Below are 20,428 nucleotides of genomic sequence, written 5' to 3'. Positions count from 1 at the left end.
CCTATAATCCATATGTGTCACTTTTTCAAGGAGCGGTCGGGTGCCTAGTGGTTAAAATAATAACAATCAGTAAGAAACGTCTACTCTTTCAGCAGCATATTGTTGATTTTGTTACAATACACCTCCAGCTGGCAACTTCCAATACTTCTGTCAAAGCAAGAGCAACGAGACAAAAGTGTGGTTCCAAGCACCTCATTCAGTGTAATTCAGTTACAGTACGTACAACAGTCAGTTACGTTCTGTACTTTTTACAACTGTTAAATGCCAAAACATGCTGCTCACACGTCACAGCAAAAGGCATTACATGAATGTTTAACAACACTCACAGATACCTATCTATTCAGGAACGCGCTTATGTATATGTATGTTAGTAGCAAGAGAACATATGCCCTTGTTCAAAACACACATATATTTATTACATAGTGAGGATCCTCAGTTATGTATCCTTTGTGAAGCGAGAATCACAGTAAAGTATGTCCTGCTCGACTTTGTTGAATTTTCACAAGCGATTACTATTTCACAGTTTCATCCATAAAGGACTTTTTTAAATAATATAAGCTCTCATTTAATTATTTGGGTTTTTTTTAAGGATTGACTCAGTTGAGTACAGAGTTTATTATACTAAATTGGCAGCAGCATGATTATTAACTGAGACTGTTGGAGGATGTGTCCTGGTCCATGTCATTCGAAGATATATCTACCGCTGTTATAAACTCAGTAGATTGTTAAATTTTAATGTTTGGCTAACTATCACCAACGGTGTTGTTAATCCTGCTGGGGCAGGACATACCGATCTATGTAATAATTTCTTCTATTAAATTTCCCAAACTAGTTTTTAAAAAAGGGGGGTATATTGCTAGTTAGTGTAATGTGTATTATGACAGGCTTAAATGTTTCTTCAGAACCTTGGTATCAAAGCTGTAATTCATTCAACAATATAATGCAGGATTGTTTAGCATATATTATGAATGTAACGATATTCTGTGACAGACTAACAATTCTACATCATGTCGGGTGTCCCTTACCATACATGTGATAGCTACTTATAACCTTGATGGAATTAACTGCCATCGCATTTCATCTGCATCGGTAAATTCAACTGATCATTTTACAATAAAGGGCTCAACTGTGACAGATGGTTTACACTGCTGATCTGACTATGTGCTAATGGTGCAATGTATATATTTGTTTGAACATTGGTCGTAGCTTTTACACAGAAATCGATATTGTTCGTAATACATCCTAGACAATGTGCAAACACTATAACTATATTCTAATCATTGTTCAGTCAAGGGAGACATTATCGTTCTAGTAAATTCGAAATTTCCAACTCAGTATGGGATATGTGGCCGCTTCGTGTAACTCAGTGTTACTTATGTAAAACCTAATTGTGTTTGCTATGTCATTCAACAATGTCCATTATGATGGAAGTATCCAATGGAATGATCCTTCGTGATTCACCTCAGCTGACTCATCACTTTCGTGATGAACAACGACAATCAACCACCACCAGTGGATGGTTCAAATTACAATGGGTGGATGTTCCTTGAAGTGGAAGATCTCAGATTTCAAGGGCACAGAGACGATTTACCTTTCTGGTGATACAATCTGGACCCCTGATGTACTGCTTACAAATACTGTCACAGGTGTTACACTTTTCAATCAGCCTCCTGTACCTGTATCTGTGGAACACACTGGATTAGTAACCTGGTATCACTGGGACCTCTTCCAGAGCCAATACGATCTTGATATCCTCCATTTTCCGTTTGATACTCAGAAGTGCCGTCTTGATGTATAAACATTGATTACGCCATCAGACAATATACAGTTCATATCACATATGCATCGATTCGATGAAAATGTAACTAACGAACTGGTTTATAGCAATTAAATAACAGTAATGAAGAGTACCCTCGACTTATGGTAAACCTGACCCTAAATCGACGACCAGCATACTATGTCTTCAACCTGATGATCCCTATCATGCTCCTATCCACTCTAAGTTCTCTGGTGTTTGCTCTGCCGGTAGAATATGGGGACAAAGTGGCTTTCTCAATGACAGTTCTTCTTTCCTTCAGTGTGTTCCTCACTCAGATGACTGACATCATGCCAAGGACATCCAGACAGGCGTCCTACCTCACCATCTGCCTGACCATCCTCCTTACTCTAAGTTCCCTCTCTGTGGTAATGTCAGTTATCATCCTAAAAATCTACAAGCGACAAGGACAGGTCCCGTTAATGTTGCAGAAATTGGTTATTTATTTCAAATGTTATTCATCAAATAGATAACCAGATACTGATGTAGATGATGACCATGTGCATGTTGAGAACAATCCTCAGAGAATCCATGCTGGAAGTATCTGTCTGCCACTCATGGTGCAATTTGCCTGGGGGTCTTCCTCTTCATGAACATCATCTTCGGCATCGTTCTCTTTGCTGTCCTCATCGGAGTAACACATTGACCGTTCACTTCATTTACAGTCAGGTAGGCCCAGGATGTGGATGATGAAACAACCAGAAATAAAACTTATCCTTTGAGTTTCATGTAGAAGCTGTTGTGATGAACCTTATAAGAAGTGTCAATCAACATTCTGTATTTTTATCTGTGGTACACACAGGGTGAGTAAGTTGGTAGCATGGAGATCTCTTCAAGAATTAATGCGATCTTGATATTATACATTTTCCATTTGATTCTCAGAAGTGCAATCTTGTTTTATCAACATGGGTTACACCATCGTGTAATGTAAAATGTACACCAGGTATGCATAAATTCGACGAATACATGTGACAGACTGACTGACTGACGATAAACCTTTGTCATTAATGCACAGTACCCTTGACATTTTTTCTAAATTTGACCCTAAGACGCCAATCATCATACTCTGTTTTCAACCTAAAATTTCCTAACTTGCTCCTATCCAGTCCCAGGTCCCTGATGTCTGCTTTGCCTTTAGAATACGAAGACAAAGCGTCTCTCTACATGACAGTTCTTCTCTTTTACCGTGGTCCTGACCTATAACATGACCATGACATCCCAACAGACGTCCTGCCTGATCTTTCTCCTCGATTACACCTCTTCTTCTTTACAGGTATCAAATCATCGAAGTATAAACATTTAGTTTAAAAACACTAGGTTTTTCCCCATTGTACCATTACACACTCACGAAACAAACGTGCGCACTTTGGTTATAGGATGGTTATTTGGTGTAGCATCGGTGGAGTCTACTTCCTTTAGTAGGTTTAAAGTGCGATTTCAGGCATCAGTGGTGATAAGTTTAAATGTGCGTGTATGCCTGCTGTATGTACCCAGACCATTTTTCACCATAATACTTCAACCACCTCAATAGACACACAAAAATCATGTAGGCAGATACCATGAACGTTTCATTCAAACTGACATACAAGACAAAATCGATCGAACTTTGTAACCATGAAATCAGTTTGTCATCCATGGGGGTATTCAAATATACGGAAGCTGTTGTAATTCAGTCCATATTGATCTAAATCTTGTTTAGCTGTCATCGTGTTTGCTGTCATGTGGGAATATATAATGTGTTATCTCCAATGTTCGTTCTAGCCTCGTTGCAGTAGGCTGATCACCGTTATTACACGGCCATAAAGGGAGACGTGGCAGAGGAAATTACACGTTGAGGATGCCTGTGAAAGTGTTCAACGTTTTCATGAAATTTGTTTTCTTCACCACTATGTTCGTTCAAATTCACGGGAACATGTTTCCTGAACAAGGGAGCCTTTTACAACATCTGCTTAACAACAGCAATCCAGAACTGTTTTCAGGAAAACGTTTTTTCAATATTGGAATTACCTATGTCCATTCACAGATACTTGAAATTGATGAACAGCGACAATCAATCACCACCAGTGGGTGGTTCAAATTCCAGTGGGTTGACGACACCTTGAAGTGGAACGTCTCAGATTTCAATGACACAGGGCTGATTTACCTGTCTGGTGATAAAATCTGGACCCCTGATGTACTGCTCATTAATTCAGTTACAGAAAGGAAACCTTTCAACCATATTCCTGTGCCTGTATCTGTGGAACACACTGGATCAGTAATCTGGTACTACGCGGATCACCTCCAGAGTCAATGTGATCTTGATAGTCTACATTTTCCTTTTGATACTCAGAAGTGCAGTCTTGTTGTATCAACATTGATTACTCCATCAGACAATATAAAGTTCACATCACATATGCATCGATTCGATGAATTTATAAATAACGAAAATGGTTTATGGCAATTAAACAACTTATCAACATATGTCAGTCATGAAAAGTACCCTCGATTTATGGTAAACCTGACCGTAAATCGACGACCAACATACTATGTCTTCAACCTGATGATCCCTATCATGCTCCTATCCACTCTAAGTTCTCTGGTGTTTGCTCTGCCGGTAGAATATGGAGACAAAGTGGCTTTCTCAATGACAGTTCTTCTTTCCTTCAGTGTGTTCCTCACTCAGATGACTGACATCATGCCCAGGACATCCAGACAGGCGTCCTACCTCACCATCTACCTGACCATCCTCCTTACTCTAAGTTCCCTCACTGTGGTAATGTCAGTTATCATTCTAAAAATCTACAAGCGGCAAGGAGAGGTCCCGTTAATGCTGCAGAAATTGGTTATTCGTGTAAAATGTCCTACAAAAAAGAAACTGGATCCTGATGTAGGTGAACGCCATGATGAAGATCCATCATGGCAGGAAGTGTCTGCCAAGCTTGATGCAGTGTGCCTGAGGGTATTTCTCTTCATGAACATCATCCTCGGCGTTGTTCTCTTCACCGTTGTCATCGAAGCTGACAGGTTGTTCACCTCCTCCAGTCAATCTTAAACACTCTGTAAAGCGACATGGACGATATCGATTTGCATGGACATTTATTTGTTTTGTCAGCAGACATACAGTGGTTTGAAAGTGATCTACACTTCTATGTTGTGTACGTAAGTAACCGAAAACAAACAATTGAGTCAAATTAAAAACTTCACATTTTTAAAAGAATCCCATGTATGATATACAACGGACAATGTATCAGAAAAGGTAAATTTTAATCATTAATGTCCAAAGAAGGATTTTAATTAACGGTGGTAACCATAATTTGTTCCAAGCACCTACGGTATTCGGTAATAACATCAACAGTTTAAATCATAAGTCCCAAGCACGAGAATCTGATGGCAAATAAGTTCAGTAGCGTGTATGGCCACCATGTGCGTTGACAACTGCCACACAACGCCTCCGCATGGACCTTGTGATGCTTGTGAACACATGATTGGGAAGACGACGCAATTGTTGCTGCAAAATGGTGCCAAAATCTTGCAAATTCTGTGGTTGGTTCTGGAGAGTGCGCATACTTCTGCCAAGAGCATTCCAGATGTGTTCGATGGGAATGAGGTCGGGAGACCTTGACGGCCAGTCCATGACGTTGACTCCCGCATTCTGAATGAAATTCCTTGTCAAAATTGATGAGTGGGGTCTGGCATTGTCGTGTTGGAAGATCAAACCGGGTCCATGTGCTGCCATAAAAGGCAGAAGTTCTGGTGCCAGTACCTGGTTGCGGTAAGCAGCAGCGTTGAGGTTGCCACGCATGACAAGAAGCCTGGAACGTGCATTGCCACAGAAAGCACCCCACACCATGACACTTCCGCCTCGAAATCTGTCAACTTCCTGTACACAACACTGGGCGTAACGTTCATGGCGGCGCCTCCACACCCTCGTCCTACCATCAGCAAAATAATCAGCGAAGATTAAATCGGTATTCATCACTGAAGACGACTTGATTCCAATTCCTCTGAGTCCATCGTAAGTGTCGCTGTGCCCACAATTGACGTTGACGTCTGTGTAATTGAGTCAGAATCGGCCCGCAGTATGGCCGTCGTGCTTGAAAGTGAGCAGTTCTCAGTTCTCGAACAGTTTGCGCACTCAGTCTACCCTTAAACAGTTCATTTCTGGTTGATGTAGCCGTCAAAAATCGATGACGGAGGTGACGTAAGACAATCTGACGATCCTCTGCATGTGACGTCACACGTGGTCGACCTGGCCGAGGGCGATCAGCGGTGGTACCCGTTTGCTGTAGTCGCGTCTATAAATCATAAACAGTCCGTCAACTACAACCCATCGTCCTTCAGCTACGGACGTTCCCGTCTGCAACATGCAGATGGCACTTTCACGTTGCACATTTGAAAGGCGTGGCATGACAAATGGCCGTAAAGACTTTTGTTTTCTTGTATTTTTCTTTTTTTATTAATGACTGCTAACAAGTATGGCTGAAAACACGTGCGGTATTATGGCCACGTGACCAATTGCACGTGAAAAACCACTTTTGCCCCTATAGTGCTGCGCACATGATTTTGATCGATTCACCTGCACAAACACGGGTGTTATCTGAAGACAATACGTGGCCATTACTGTTTAAATACACAATGATAACTGGTCAAAATGTTAAAATTTTAGGATTGTGAAGTTTTTAATTTGGTTCAGGATATATTTAGACCTATATCCTGCTAAAAGATCCGCTTGCCAATGATAGTTTTTATTACAACGACATGACATCTTATTTGTATGTAAACTTATGATTTATGTATATGTCTTAAGGGATACTGATTGACAAGTTGACATAGTAATATAATCGATAAGAATATTGATCTTCACATTTTTGTATTATTCTTTACCAGGATACAATATTTGACGCCTTGTTTTCTGTGTTTACCATGTAAATACTGTTTTGAAAATATATATAATTTAATCGATATATTACGTAAATCACGTATTCGTAAATAATTACAAATCATAAGGTGTTAAAACGGAATAAAACCTTAATCACTCACTCACTCTGAACAAACATATTTTTAATATTAGCCAATTATGTGTTTGTTTCTCTGTATATCGTCTCATTATACAGTTACTTTAAGAATAAAAGATAAAAACACTTTTCTTTTTTGTTGTCTTTGTTTATATTTTTTCCAATTCTTATGGACAAAAGCATGAAATATTCGTATCCCTCGCGAATATTACCTGTCCGGTTGTGTGCATGGCAAAAATATTGTACAGTTTTCAAGATCTGCTCCGGAAACGAGCACTACCGCCATTTTCACTCTAAGTCAAAGCCGTTGCCATGGAAACTCGAAAAATAAATTTGTCAGCAAAAAAAACCCTAATGATATGGATGGATGACAATATGTATGCATTATTCACTTTATATATTTATTATGACTGCAAATTATCTGGTGAAATGGAAGCTTATCGTTCCTTGAGTGGGAGCAAGGAATGTAGTTTCGCATTATGAGCTGATGTAGTTTCGTGTGTTGGCACAAAGAGAATCTGTTTCTATCTCGCAGGTAACTAGAGTTAATTCAGTTATTCAGTTAACATTGACAGATTAGTTTCTAATTGTGCTTGCTATGTACATATGTGAGGAATGCTGCTGAAAGTGTATAATGCGTAACGCTTGTAACCACTGATCATCCAACGCAGATGACGCACTAACATGTGAATGCATTGAATGAGACTTTTACAACACAATTGTGGCTAAACATTACGTACAATCGCCAGCGACAAGGGATGGTGTAAATCCTGCTGGTGTCAATGCAGGAACCAAAGGAACTGTAAGTCCCCATGCTCCCTAGTATGGTGGCCTACCTTCAGTGGCTGACGATCTATAGCTCGTTCTTATCATGTATTGTTACGTATGGTGATATATAATTTATACTGGTTTCAAAAAATCTGAGATTAGTCTAGTTATTTTCTGCCCTTTGACGACAGGTTTTATACAGTCTAAATATATCTATTTTGAATGTTGTACTTTCTCTCGTCACCTTTTCCGTTTGATACTCAGAGTGAGTGAGTGAGTAAGTATGGTTTTACGCCGCTTTTAACAATATTCCAGCAATATCACGGCGGGGAACACCAGAAATGGGCTTCACACAATGTACCCATGTCGGGAATCGAACCCGGGTCTTCGGCGTGACGAGCCAACGCTTTAACCACTAGGCTACCCGACCGCCCCTTGATACTCAGAAGTGAGGTCTACATATCAACCGAATCAGATAATATAGGATGGAATACAAAATCAGATAATATAGAATTCCAAACACGTATGCATGAAGTAGATGATTCTGTTGCTAATGAGAATGGGTTATGGTAAGTACAGAACATTTCAACATCCACAAACTAATTGTAAACCTGACCATTAAGCGCCAACCATCATACCATGTTTTCAACCTGATAATTCCTATTATGCTTCAATCCTTTTCAAATCACTAGCGTTTGCTCTGGAAGTAGACTACGGGGACATGGCGGTTACTCGTGTCCGTCCGATACCATTGTTTCATTCAAAACGTATCTGACTAGCGAAAGCGAGTTAGATACACTTTGAAACAACGAGTTGTAATATAAATGGTATCTGACACGCACGAGTGCAGTAATCTGTCGCACTTTGTAGATCGAATCGATGCATTTTTGCTATTCTCATGATCGCAGTGGCACATTAATACCAAACACAACGGTCATTAGTGACGTCACCCGGCGTACTGCTTACTACTCATTAATAATGTAACCCTACACAAAAAGTTTTCCGTTATATCTGTGAGTTATCAAGATCAAACAACCCGCTGGAGTTAATCATTTTCACCTCCAAGTAATTACCAAATATGTACAACAATGCTTACTTCCGACATCACTACTGTTGACCGACTATTATAAAAGGCACTTCGCGGGATTTTCGGAGAAGGACTTTCGTTGAGCGAAGGATTGTATCAAATTAAATGCGTCACGTACGTAATCAGAAACCATAAGAAAATCTGCGTACTCTTATTTTTTTTTTTTTTTTTTCCAATGTAACCAAGAGATTTAGTCGGGAAATGCAGAAAACTACCGTCGTCGTTGAGCGTGATTTTGCCTCAGTCATGGCGTCAGATAGGACGGAAACATTTACGCTTTCTGCTGAATTTACCCGATCATTGTAATATATATATTTTCAAATCCATAATTCGTGCTACGATACTCTTCTCTTGAATATGCTCGAACATGTTTACCAATATATGCAATAATTAGAGGAATGGATCTCTCAAAATCGGAGAGAATACTGCACAGTGTAAAATCTGAATCGGTGTTTTAATAATGTGTCACATTCTGAAATGTATGAGGGATGTATGTGTCGCAGCTGAGTTTCAAATATACGCGATGTAATAGGCGTCTCATAACCAGCATACGTGAGTGAGTGAGTGAGTTTGATTTTACGCCGCTTTTAGCAATATTTCAGCAATATCACGGCGGGGGACACCAGAAATGGGCTCCACACAATGTACCCATGTCGGGAATCGAACCCGGGTCTTCGGCGTGACTTTGTAAACACTATATCCATATGGCGGAAAGTACACTTCGACGTTCGTGTCTGCGTATTTTCCAAAACATTCTTACGATTCTATGCATTTCGGCGACGTTTCACAATTATCATTGGTGATTTTATAAATGACAGATAGAAATGTAACCGTTATTTTTTAAATTCTATTCTTTGAGTAAATATCCGATATTTAGACATACAGTAGATAATTAATGCCGTAAATAGTGATTTAATAATGTATCAGAAATGGCGAGATTTACGATGTACATAATTTTCAGAGGTCAATTCCAGTAATGTTCCTTTGCCTCAAATCACAGTGCATGATATCATAGAACATGGAAATGTTCACAGAATTCAAGACTGTGAAGTGTATGAGTGTATAATGAATTTAATTCGACTTTTATCCGAAGTGTGTGTTGACGAGGAGGTATATATATGTCGCTATGGCATCCAGAGGGTTAAACACACTAAAACCATAACGTTCAACACAGACGTAAGCGAGACTTACGACCAGGAAATGAGTCCGTCATAATCGGACCATCAGGTCATCACCAACAGGTCATCACGAAGGAGTAGCCAATGACGGGCCAGGAATTCGATCTCACACACATGTTTGATACCAGTTATCTCAAATGTGTTTCTCACCCACAGGGTTGTAAGAAAAAGTAGGTCTTTCCATGACCGTTCCCTTCTCCTTTTGGGGTGTCCCTGACTCAGATAACAAACAATTTGCCCAGACGTCCTACCTCACAATCCATCTGACCATCTTCCTCGCCCTTTAGCACCTTCCGTGTGTAATGTCAGGTATCCTCAGAGAGGTCCCGTTAATTAGTAATCTATTTGAAGAGTTGTCCTCCCAATAAGGAACTGGCTCCTTATGTAGATGAAAACCATGTTGATGATGTGAATGAACAGAAGTGCACAGAGGATGCCATGTGTGTGTGTGCGGGGGGGGCATTCCTCTTCGCAAACATCTTCACAGTCCTCACAGGAGTAACACGTTGACCGTTCCATTACGTCTTATGAGTCAAGGTAGAGACAATTTATGGAAAACAACTTCTTTATTTACTGTAAAGGCGACGTTTTGGAAAAGATCCTCATACCGTCCTCACGCAAGGCTGAATAATGAACGTCGCCTTTTCAGTAAATAAAGAAATTGTCATCCATAAATTGTCTCTACTTTGTCATCCGTCAACTTTTGAGTAATGCCTATCAATCAATTCTTACGAGCCCGGTTGACTCGCCAAGTTGTTTTTTGATTAAATTAATTCAATTAAACACTCACAGAAACGACTAGGTTTTAAACGTTATGTTTGCTGGAAGATATGACTTAGTAAGGACATATTTATGTCAGCGTAGATAGGAGTTGTGTGCATTCTTAAAAAAAAATACACTTAAACTTTATTCCTGTGTAACTAACAGACACAATATTTGTTGAGTTAAAACGCAATCGTATATATCTGTGTAACATAAAGGCGTTAGTGGTTAGTGTATTTCAAAACATTCTTAAATGTTCAGTTTGGTAGGTTGAGTGAGTGAGTGGGTAGGTTTTACGCCGGTGGACACCAGAAATGGGCTTCACACATTGTACCCATGTCGGGAATCGAACCCGGGTTTTTGGCGTGACGAGCGAACACTTAAACCACTAGGCTACATGACCGCCCCTTTGCAGTTTGAATTGTTTATTAATCTGTTATATAAATAAGGATAAATGATCATATATAAATATCAATCAATTATTGTCATCATCTGCATAAAAGGAAATATGCTTATGGAAAGTCTATGATAATGTGTTGCAGTAAAAATTATTAAGCATTATGGTATAATATGTGAATACATATGTATGATCTTTTTAACTGGTTTTATATAGCATGGTAGTGTTAGTGTCCGTAGGCGTAATGCGTAGGCTTCTTAAATGTGTTTCATCCCGTGCTATTTCAGGATTGTTGATAAAATCCATTATTTCCAGGTACATATAGACTCGACTTTTAAGAAGCTTGAAAGTATGTACCGAGAGTGATGTTACGCAGATTAGCTCGTGGACCTAACCTTAAAACACCTAATCGTTGAGACATGATACATGATAATTGGTAAACACATTATTCCATCCATATTCAACCTAACCGATATAGTTCAAAGTGTTTCGCCGACAATTCGATGAGCTATGGACAAATAGATCTCTATATGTGATATAACTGGAGATCAAAACAAAGTTTAATGCACGTACATAAGAGCGTTTTTTTCAAGTTGTGAAGAAATGAAAATATGTCTTCTACAAATAACGTGATGCATATGTGTTTGATGTGGTTTATTAGCGTACATGCGTATGTTCCGACAATGACAATCACGACTGCATGCTAAGGTATCCACATACAGAATTAAGTGAGTATAATATTTGTCAACCGTATGACTAAAAGAAATGTTTGCAAATATAACTATTTTTGTTCCATGGGTTCGCCTTTAAATATTAAATGAGTGAGTGAGTATGGTTTTACGCCCCCTTAGCAATATTCCAGCAATATCACGGCGGAGTACACCAGAAATGGGCTTCACACGTTGTACCCATGTCGGGAATCGAACCCGGGTCTTCGGCGTGACGAGCGAACGCTTTAACAACTAGGCTACCCGACCGCCCCTTTTAATATTAAAGCCATATGAATGTACACATTGATGGACTAAGTTTCCTCCCGTTGGAAGCTCCCACAAAAATCGACGACAAATATTTGAAAAGAAGGTTTATAATTGAAAAAAACCAACACAATAAGCATGAGAGTACCGATTGATAAATAGCGCCCGGATCGGATGTTTTCAACATCCATTTGGTCACAAACAGACTGAAAAAAATCAACCATATCGATCAATATCGCAATGGACCCCTGGGACAGACATGATCGAATACAACTTTGCACAGTGTGATTACTGTATGGCCTATGCAAACAACGCAAGCTGCGTGTGTTCTGGCTTGAGTATGGATGGCACCAGATACACTTTTATATATCTGAGTACAATCGCACTTCTTTGTTTACTTTTGAAGAAAAGTGGAGAGTTAAACTTGGACCATTATATAAAGATCCAGAAGACATGAAATCAGCAATCATTCAACAAATAAAAGATTCAGAAACTAACAAACGAGATCAGATCAATGAGGAATGATATTCAGTTGTTACCTGGTAACGTCACAGGTTTTGAAAAACAACTTAAGGAGACCAAAGAAGAAAATGTCATCATCAGGTTGGATACCGATGCTGTTAATGATAAAGTTGATGACGTCTGTAATGGTTTTGATGCTATTGATTCACGTATTGAGGATCTTGAGGTGAGGTGAGGTGAAATGGGCTTTAACGTCGCGTCTAAGATTATTGCACTTATATAACCACGTGCATGTACGTGTGTGTGTTTGTGTGGCTGCTTGTACTAGTCCGGACTGATGCCGATTTATAGTGCTAGCACACTGAGATACCATGCCGCAGTTTAACATGAATACCCCACCCAGACACAGTATACTGACTCCGAGCCGACCATTCCTTGTTTTAGCCCCTTAATGCCGAGCACCAGACAGGGTAACAACAAGTACCATCTTTGAACGTCTTTTGGTATGACGCGGCTGGGGATCGAACCCCGGGCCTTCCGCTCTCCGGGCGGACGCTCTACCATTAGGCCATGGAGGCGGTCTGAGGGTCTTGAGAGGCGTAGCAGAAGGAACAACACTTATCTATGGTATCCCTGAGAGGACAAACGATGCTGATTCTGTTTGCAAAAATAAAACATTGGAAGTGTTGAACTGATGAAAATGATCTATTAACTCTCAGGGATATCGAGCGGGCCCGTGGGATAGGACACATGTTGCCCCATAAACCACTCCCAGTTGCGTAAATGGTTCAATGGGACGATAAAATAAAGACTCTGAACTTGAGAGGTTCTCTTAAGTCCAGAGGCTAGGGTTTAGCGAAAGATCCGTCGATAAATCAGACACAAGAAATAAAACAATACAAAGAAAAAGACCCAAGCAAACCAATGTTTCTACTAAGGCGGTAAGCTGTCGTCTGCTCCTGTACGTGATACTCACGGTTCATGGGTAACTCGACCTGAGTCACGTGACGGAAACAACCTACGTCGGGCCGCCAGGGGTAACGCAGGCAGAGGTGGGAGACCGACTCAGAAGAGATAGGGATGTGGCAAGGGCCTGGATATACTGGGCGGTCCATGTGAACCTGCTGGTGGTATCATTTATGCTGTGAAACTCTCAAAGCTATCTCACAGTGATATCAATTTAAAAATTATTTGACATAATTGATTTGACAGAAACATGGAGCCAGAAATTGAATTGATAATAGTTCCTGGGAATATGACAACTTTATATAAAAGCAGACACGATCCAGTGATTTACATCATAAGCATCGATCCACGCAATTGGGATCGATGACATGAATCAACCAAGTCAGCGAGCCTGGCCACCCGATCCCGTTAGTCGCCTTTTAGAAGCATAGTCGCCTTTGTCAGCAAGCGTGGGTTGCTGAAGACCTATTCTACCCCTGATCTTCACGGGTCCAAAGCTCATGAATCACGGAAAGTGGTGTATATCTATTACTTGACATTTGATATTTTCCTATATACAGTAATGTTGGGTATAAGAACGATATATTGGTATTACAAGAACTGCTTGACATTCTATTTGATGTTGGTGACATTTTAGGGCTGACTTTAATGCAAGGACTGGTAAAGAACCAGATTATGTGAGGGATGATATACTTGAATATCTCCATGGCCAGGACACTTCATACTGGGACTTTCTCTTCGGCACGTATAATCTGTGTAGATATTAAAACGATACATTTCTTAATAATTTTTGAAAATGTTTAATTAACTAAAGTTCTGTTTTGAATGTACACATTATAAATGTCCGCTGTGGAAGTTGTATATGTGGTTTGACTGGGACTGTGAGTTATTAAAGGAGGAAAGATGCACCCTTTTAAACCATTTCAGGAAAATATAGGATAAAGATTCACTTGCTGAGTATACTGATCCAAGAAACTGATTTCAAGTACTGATTTGTATTGTGATACGTGGAAACTGTTGATTTGGATAAGAATTATTTTTCGGGTAATAGCAAAGGAAATACACTGTCAAAAGAATGAAAGTGGTACTTTCGGGGATATGTCTTGGTGTAAATTATCATGGAACCGACATATGTGTAATTCAGCCATTCAAGCTAAAAGATATAATGGGACTTTTACAAACGTTTGAACATTTTAGTGACTGTGCTATAAATCTTTCTTCAAATTTTTGGACACAAAAATGGTCCTGTTCTCTCTAATGGTTCGGAAATGTGGAGTTTTGCAGAAGCTAGAGAAATCCGTACATGTAAACGCTTGTAAAAGATTACTTAGTGTTAAACATAATACTTCTAATGTAATAGTTTGTGTTGAATGTGGTCGCGTCCCCCTGAATATATATCACAATATAAAAATCATAAAATATAGGTTAAAATTATTGAAAATGCCAGAAAGTAGATTACCAAAATACATCTTATAATATGATATTACTATATGAGAAAATGGAGTTCAGAATTGGGCCTACAATGTTAAATGTGGGTATGGTTATATTTAGGGCAATGTTTCTTAGGGAATCATGCTTTGTTTATATCGAAAACAAGACAATTTTTGTACATATTTTTTACGTGTACTTTCAAACATGGACATGTTTTGTAGATGTTTCCACTAAAAGTAAATATAATAGATATTTTAAAATGCAAATATGCGCAGAATTATTTAACTGATGTAAATATAAGAAAATGCAGAATGTCCTTTAGCACAATATAGATGCACAAAACAAAACCAAAATGTTTAAGATTATGTAGACAATGTTCCTTAAACGTCTGAAATGAATTTCATTTTGCTTGTATGTTGTAAATATGATAATTTAAGTGAAAATACATTGAACAAATATAACTATGAATATCCAAACAAATATAAGTTTATCTCTTTAATGTCACATTGAGTAAAACGACTTACGAAATCCATCTCTTTTTATATATCATGCAATTTTAGAAATGAATCCATGTAACATTTTTAACCGCTTCCACGTTGTCATGTATTCCGTACGGTGGGCCTGTGGCCTTACAGTTATATATGAATAAACTGAATTGAATGCAAACATACACTCTAGGTACTGTGCAGAGTTGTGCTAAGATTTTGTTTAGGTGCACAGGTGCACAGGGTTAGCAGAACCAATGCCAACTGTTGACTGCCTTCAAAACAATGTCCAGGATGTGTACTGAACAGCACAAGAAGTTCAAGTTTTGAAACAAAAGACAAACGCAATGGTTTCAAATCACATATTTATAGAGAGAACTGTAAGTTTAAGATCTGAAGGTGCTGCTTACACTGTCATAACAATGGAATACAAAGGAACACAGAACTTCAAAGATGGATACCCTTCATAGTGAATATTGACAATCTTGTCCGTAGCTACTGTGGCTAGCTCACATGCGCTACAACATCGTCTCGTCAAGTTAACAAGTGTCTGAAAGAATGCCTGAGGCAAGTGGTTCCACGCTATCTCTGTTCCAATTCTGAATGTGTGTTTGGTCCACGCGCTGCAATCCGACGTCATAATTCGTCACAGACATGTTCTTCCACATAAGGAAGAGAATAAATGGATGTCAACTTCTTTATTATAAGGAACACAACGTGTCGGAGTATATGCTTACTCCTTCATCATCATCATTCCCCTGATGAAGGAGTAAGCATATACTCCGAAACGTTGTGTTCCTCATGATAAAGAAGTTGACATCCGTATGTTCTCTTCCCTATGTCTATCACTTCTAAATGCCTTTCAAAGAACCGAACATCAACATTATTCCATGGGCATCCCTCTCTTGGTATGTCTCCCACTGAACATGTTTGTGACGAAATATGACGTCCCTAATGCTGATGTTGTTCTGAGCCGGAACAGAACACTGTATGAGGGCGCACGTTGTTCTGTTGGAACAACTGCAGTTGTGGATGTTGACTTATATTCCTGAAATGAGTGACCCTTAGCGGTCTTGTTCTGGTGTTGGTGTTGTAACTGTAGGTCGGCCAGAACTTGGTCGATCAGCGACGTACCCTGTTTGCTGACGAGTGAGTGAGTGAGTGAGTTGAGTTTAAGGCCGCTTTTAACATTATTCCAATTATATCACGGCGTGTCAGCTTAATGTGGGAGGAAAGCCCGAAGTGATGCAGGTCTCAGACGTTTACCACTTCGGTGAAACCAACGAGCACGGGTATGGTGCTGACAAACCTAGAAACATAATCGGGGCGAACCGGGATTCGATCCCACAATCATAGGTTTCTGGCGTGCCCAAGGGGCGCAACTGTGCACAGCGAGTCACGGCGCCTTAGACGACTGGGCCCCCCGTGACCCCTGTTTGCTGACGATGTGGTTCACGTCTTGTGGTAGTGGTGAAATGACATCCTTACTGTCTGGCTACAGCAGTTCCAGAGATACCGGCCTGCCACATTCCAAAGACCATGTGCACAGGCGACAGTCTAGGCATAGCTGACTTCAACTGCTGATCTTCTAGAGTGACATCCATCTTTATAAAGTATACCTTTGAGTGAAAATGCACGTGCCGTTACCCCAGATAATGACTCCACGTGTAAAGTTCTTTGTTTATTGTGGTTGTTTTGTGTTTATGTGAGGAATGGACAATAATATGCATGACATGCGGAAAAAATGGAATGGTTACACTTCAATTGGAACTTGCATTTCTTTTGCTGTTCAGTATATTTCCTTTTATATCAAAGCAGTATTATATTCATATGAAATTGAACCTACAAGGGCGATGTTTTGATGGGTTAAGAATACTTTGATATTTGAGGTGAGGTGAAATGGGGTTTAACGTCGCGTCCAAGATTATTGCTCTTATATAGCGACGTTCATGCATGTGTGTGTGTATGTGGCTGCTTGTACAAGTCCAGACTAATGCCGATTTATAGTGCTTGCCAACTGAGATATTATGCCGCAGTTTCACATGAATACCCCACTCAGACACAGTATACTGACTCCGAGCCGACCAGTTTCAGCCCCTTAATTGCGAGCGCCAGACAGGGTAACAACGTGATATTTGATGTCAGAACAGCTAAATGCATACACATCGCTTTGACAATGTCAAACATATTGTTATGTAGTTTTCTCTGTGTTTATTGTATACTTTCTTGACAAATGCAGGTACATTAACCTCGTACTCTTGAACAGTTTGGCGTCCATTATAATCGTTCTGACTGGTACAAATCCCCCCTTTGGGATGCACTAATTGCTTCATTATTGAGTGTTTTCTGTAACTTGTAGGTGTAGGGTACTTTGATATCTGCCATAATACTCAACCAAATGATGTGGTATATTCGTTATAATAATCCGAATCAAGGCTTTGTGTATTGCGTGGATATTCTAGGGTGTGGTGCTGACAAATCATAATATAATAATCGGTTGTAATCCATGGTACGAATCCGAAAACAGCAGATCCTGGCACGTATCATGAACTAGGTGGTTGCAAGAACTGGCAGCACGGTATTCACGATCACATTAATTTTTATTGTCATTTCAACAAGTATAATTCTGCTGCCCACAGCATGATCTATTTCTGCCATTCACCTACTTTTTAAGCAACCCCTGAAGATCCAGGATCGATTAGGTCTTTAGCAACCCATGCTTACCGAAAGAGGCGACTATGCTAGTCGTAAGAGGTGACTAACTAACTAACTTTACACGTGGAGATGATGTCACAAATGAGTGATTTTACGGTGTTCCCGAGATAAAGAAAGCAATTAACAACAGAGTGCGAGATATCTAGTACACATTATATTAATTTATTCAGTCAATATAACAACATGCATATATATCATATGGTCAACATATTTTCATACAATATCACACAAAAAAGTAAAATTTGAGAAATGGATCATTCATAAAGTCCATCCATTTGAATATTGAGCCAAATTAGCCAAGATGCAGCAGCTCTGACACATGGTCTGTGTAGTTTAACTCGGTAAGTCTATCAGCAAGAAGATCGGCCTTCAAGGATCGAATCCGAGCATGGATGATGCGGTAGCGACGTCTACGGATTGGATCTCTCTGCTGTCCTGGGATCTGCTGAATTTTTACTTCAGTGGCTGATTGTTCTTTCTGCAGCAATCGCACAACCTCAAACACATTCTGATGTTTCTTAATGGCATACCTGTAAAGTCTGTTCCAAATTATTGTTGGTTCTATGTCCATCATTCTCGAAATGTCACCAGGTACGATGGGCAGTTGGCATCTGTACATCTCCAGTATGTTTTCTGAGCTCTGCGTCTGTTGACTCTGTACTTAAATCAATTGTGGTAAAGATTCTGACCTCCATAACTGTTGTCTATCAGTGTAACATGCACCATGGAATTTGCCATTTTGACACTGGTGACCACATCCGACAGGTTATGATTATAAGTAAATAAAGGCAAACATAAAAGAATAAGTGAATTATAAGGTGAGTCAAAGGATATCTTCCCTTCTCGAAGGAGAAGACTCGGGTGAAGATAAAGGACACTTCTCAAAATTTTGATTTTATTTCTCGAAGACAAAGTTTGCTTACCTTGTTGTTGTAAAACACTGTGAAAAACTTACTTCTCTTGAGTTTTCCTTGGACAAACCACGACCAGCGTGCAAACTCGCAAACACAATAGATCATTAAATAATCTGATATACTTACGTTGGCCTTTCGTAAAGAATTACTGTAAAATGCAGCAATGATAAAAAAATACATGGGGATTTACAATAATTCCCAATAAGCTATAAATGTTGTCAATAAATTTTAAAGTCAGGCTCGGTGACTTGTTTGATTGCGTGCGATCGCGTTCCGACGGCTTGTGACATAAATCAGTCTATTTCTAAATGGTCAAAGATTGACTATAAATATTTCGCTAGATTGTTGCTTGATATAGATTAAGATGTTGACATTAATAATACAGACACTGATCTTATTACACGTATCTCAAAACAACGCTAAGTAGTTGGGATATGTTTTGAGTTGTGTCAAAACACGTGACGTGATACAAGTATTGTCATACTGAGTAATATGGACGTCCTTTTATAAACGTTAGTATTTACTGGTCCTACCATATAATTAGGATGCGTAATACAGTAAACTACGGTTATGACGAACTCAAAGGGACCACTAATTTTAGCTCGTTAAAACCGTAGTTCGTTATAAGCATATATACAACATAACTACAGCAAATAGTCGGGATCAAAAAAGTAAGTTCGTTATATCCGTCAGTTCGTTATAATCATGTTGGTTATAACCGTAGTTTACTGTAGTTATATAGCATGCACTAATTAGTCTGTTTGTGTTGATTTTGTCATGGGGCAATGCACATTATGAATATATTCATTCTCCTAACTTACTGTTCTGTAGATATATATTCCGGATGGTAAGCATCAATTGTGACCTTGATTGTGGACATTTCCAGAATTGAAAGGAAAGCGACAAAACCCTTTCCATTTTCACACGAAATCTCTGCCAATAGCACAGTCGATTGTTGTATTCTGACAGTATCATGAGTTTATGAATCACTATGAAATAGTGATGATACCAGGTGTTCACGAAAAGGTGGAATGTATCCCGCCCTAACGGTGGCATCGTCACAACTTAACACATAAACAGTATAGTAATAGTAATCAGTCTTTAGTTTAAAGATTTGAAGATTGTTGTATTTGCTAGAATACTGATGTGAGCTGCGTAAGATCTCACTCACTACAATAAATACCAAAGAATATTACCTTTAATCGTGGTCTTTTTTTAAGGGGGCCACGGGTTGCCCAGTCGTCTAGATCTAAGGCGCCGGGATTCGCTGTTGCGACCCTTTGACACTACAGAAACCTATGATTGTGGGTTCGAATCCCGGTTCGCCCCGATTATACTTTTAGTTTTGTCAGCACCATACCCGTGCTCGTGGGTTTCACCGAAGTGGTAAACGTCTGAGACCTGCATCACTTCGGGCTTTCCTCCCACATAAAGCTGACACGCCGTGATATAACTGGAATACTTTTAAAGCAGCATTAT

At 39.5% G+C, this 20,428-nt stretch overlaps 1 protein-coding gene across 1 annotated transcript; it reads left to right on the top strand.

The window, feature by feature from the left end:
• Positions 1-1,920: 1,920 nt before the first annotated feature.
• On the top strand, positions 1,921-4,847 carry LOC139467747 (uncharacterized). Its single transcript, XM_071249255.1, has 4 exons — positions 1,921-2,184; positions 2,482-2,485; positions 3,796-3,966; positions 4,414-4,847. Exons 1-4 carry the CDS (start codon positions 1,921-1,923, stop codon positions 4,845-4,847), a joined length of 873 nt encoding a protein of 290 aa, XP_071105356.1.
• Positions 4,848-20,428: the final 15,581 nt, after the last annotated feature.

Source organism: Haliotis cracherodii, unplaced genomic scaffold (assembly GCF_022045235.1).
Source record: "Haliotis cracherodii isolate W230 unplaced genomic scaffold, xgHalCrac1.p SCAF_2, whole genome shotgun sequence".
NCBI lineage: Eukaryota > Metazoa > Mollusca > Gastropoda > Lepetellida > Haliotidae > Haliotis > Haliotis cracherodii.
The sequence above is the reverse complement of the archived record's forward strand: the minus strand, read 5'-3'. Positions and strand labels throughout refer to the sequence as shown.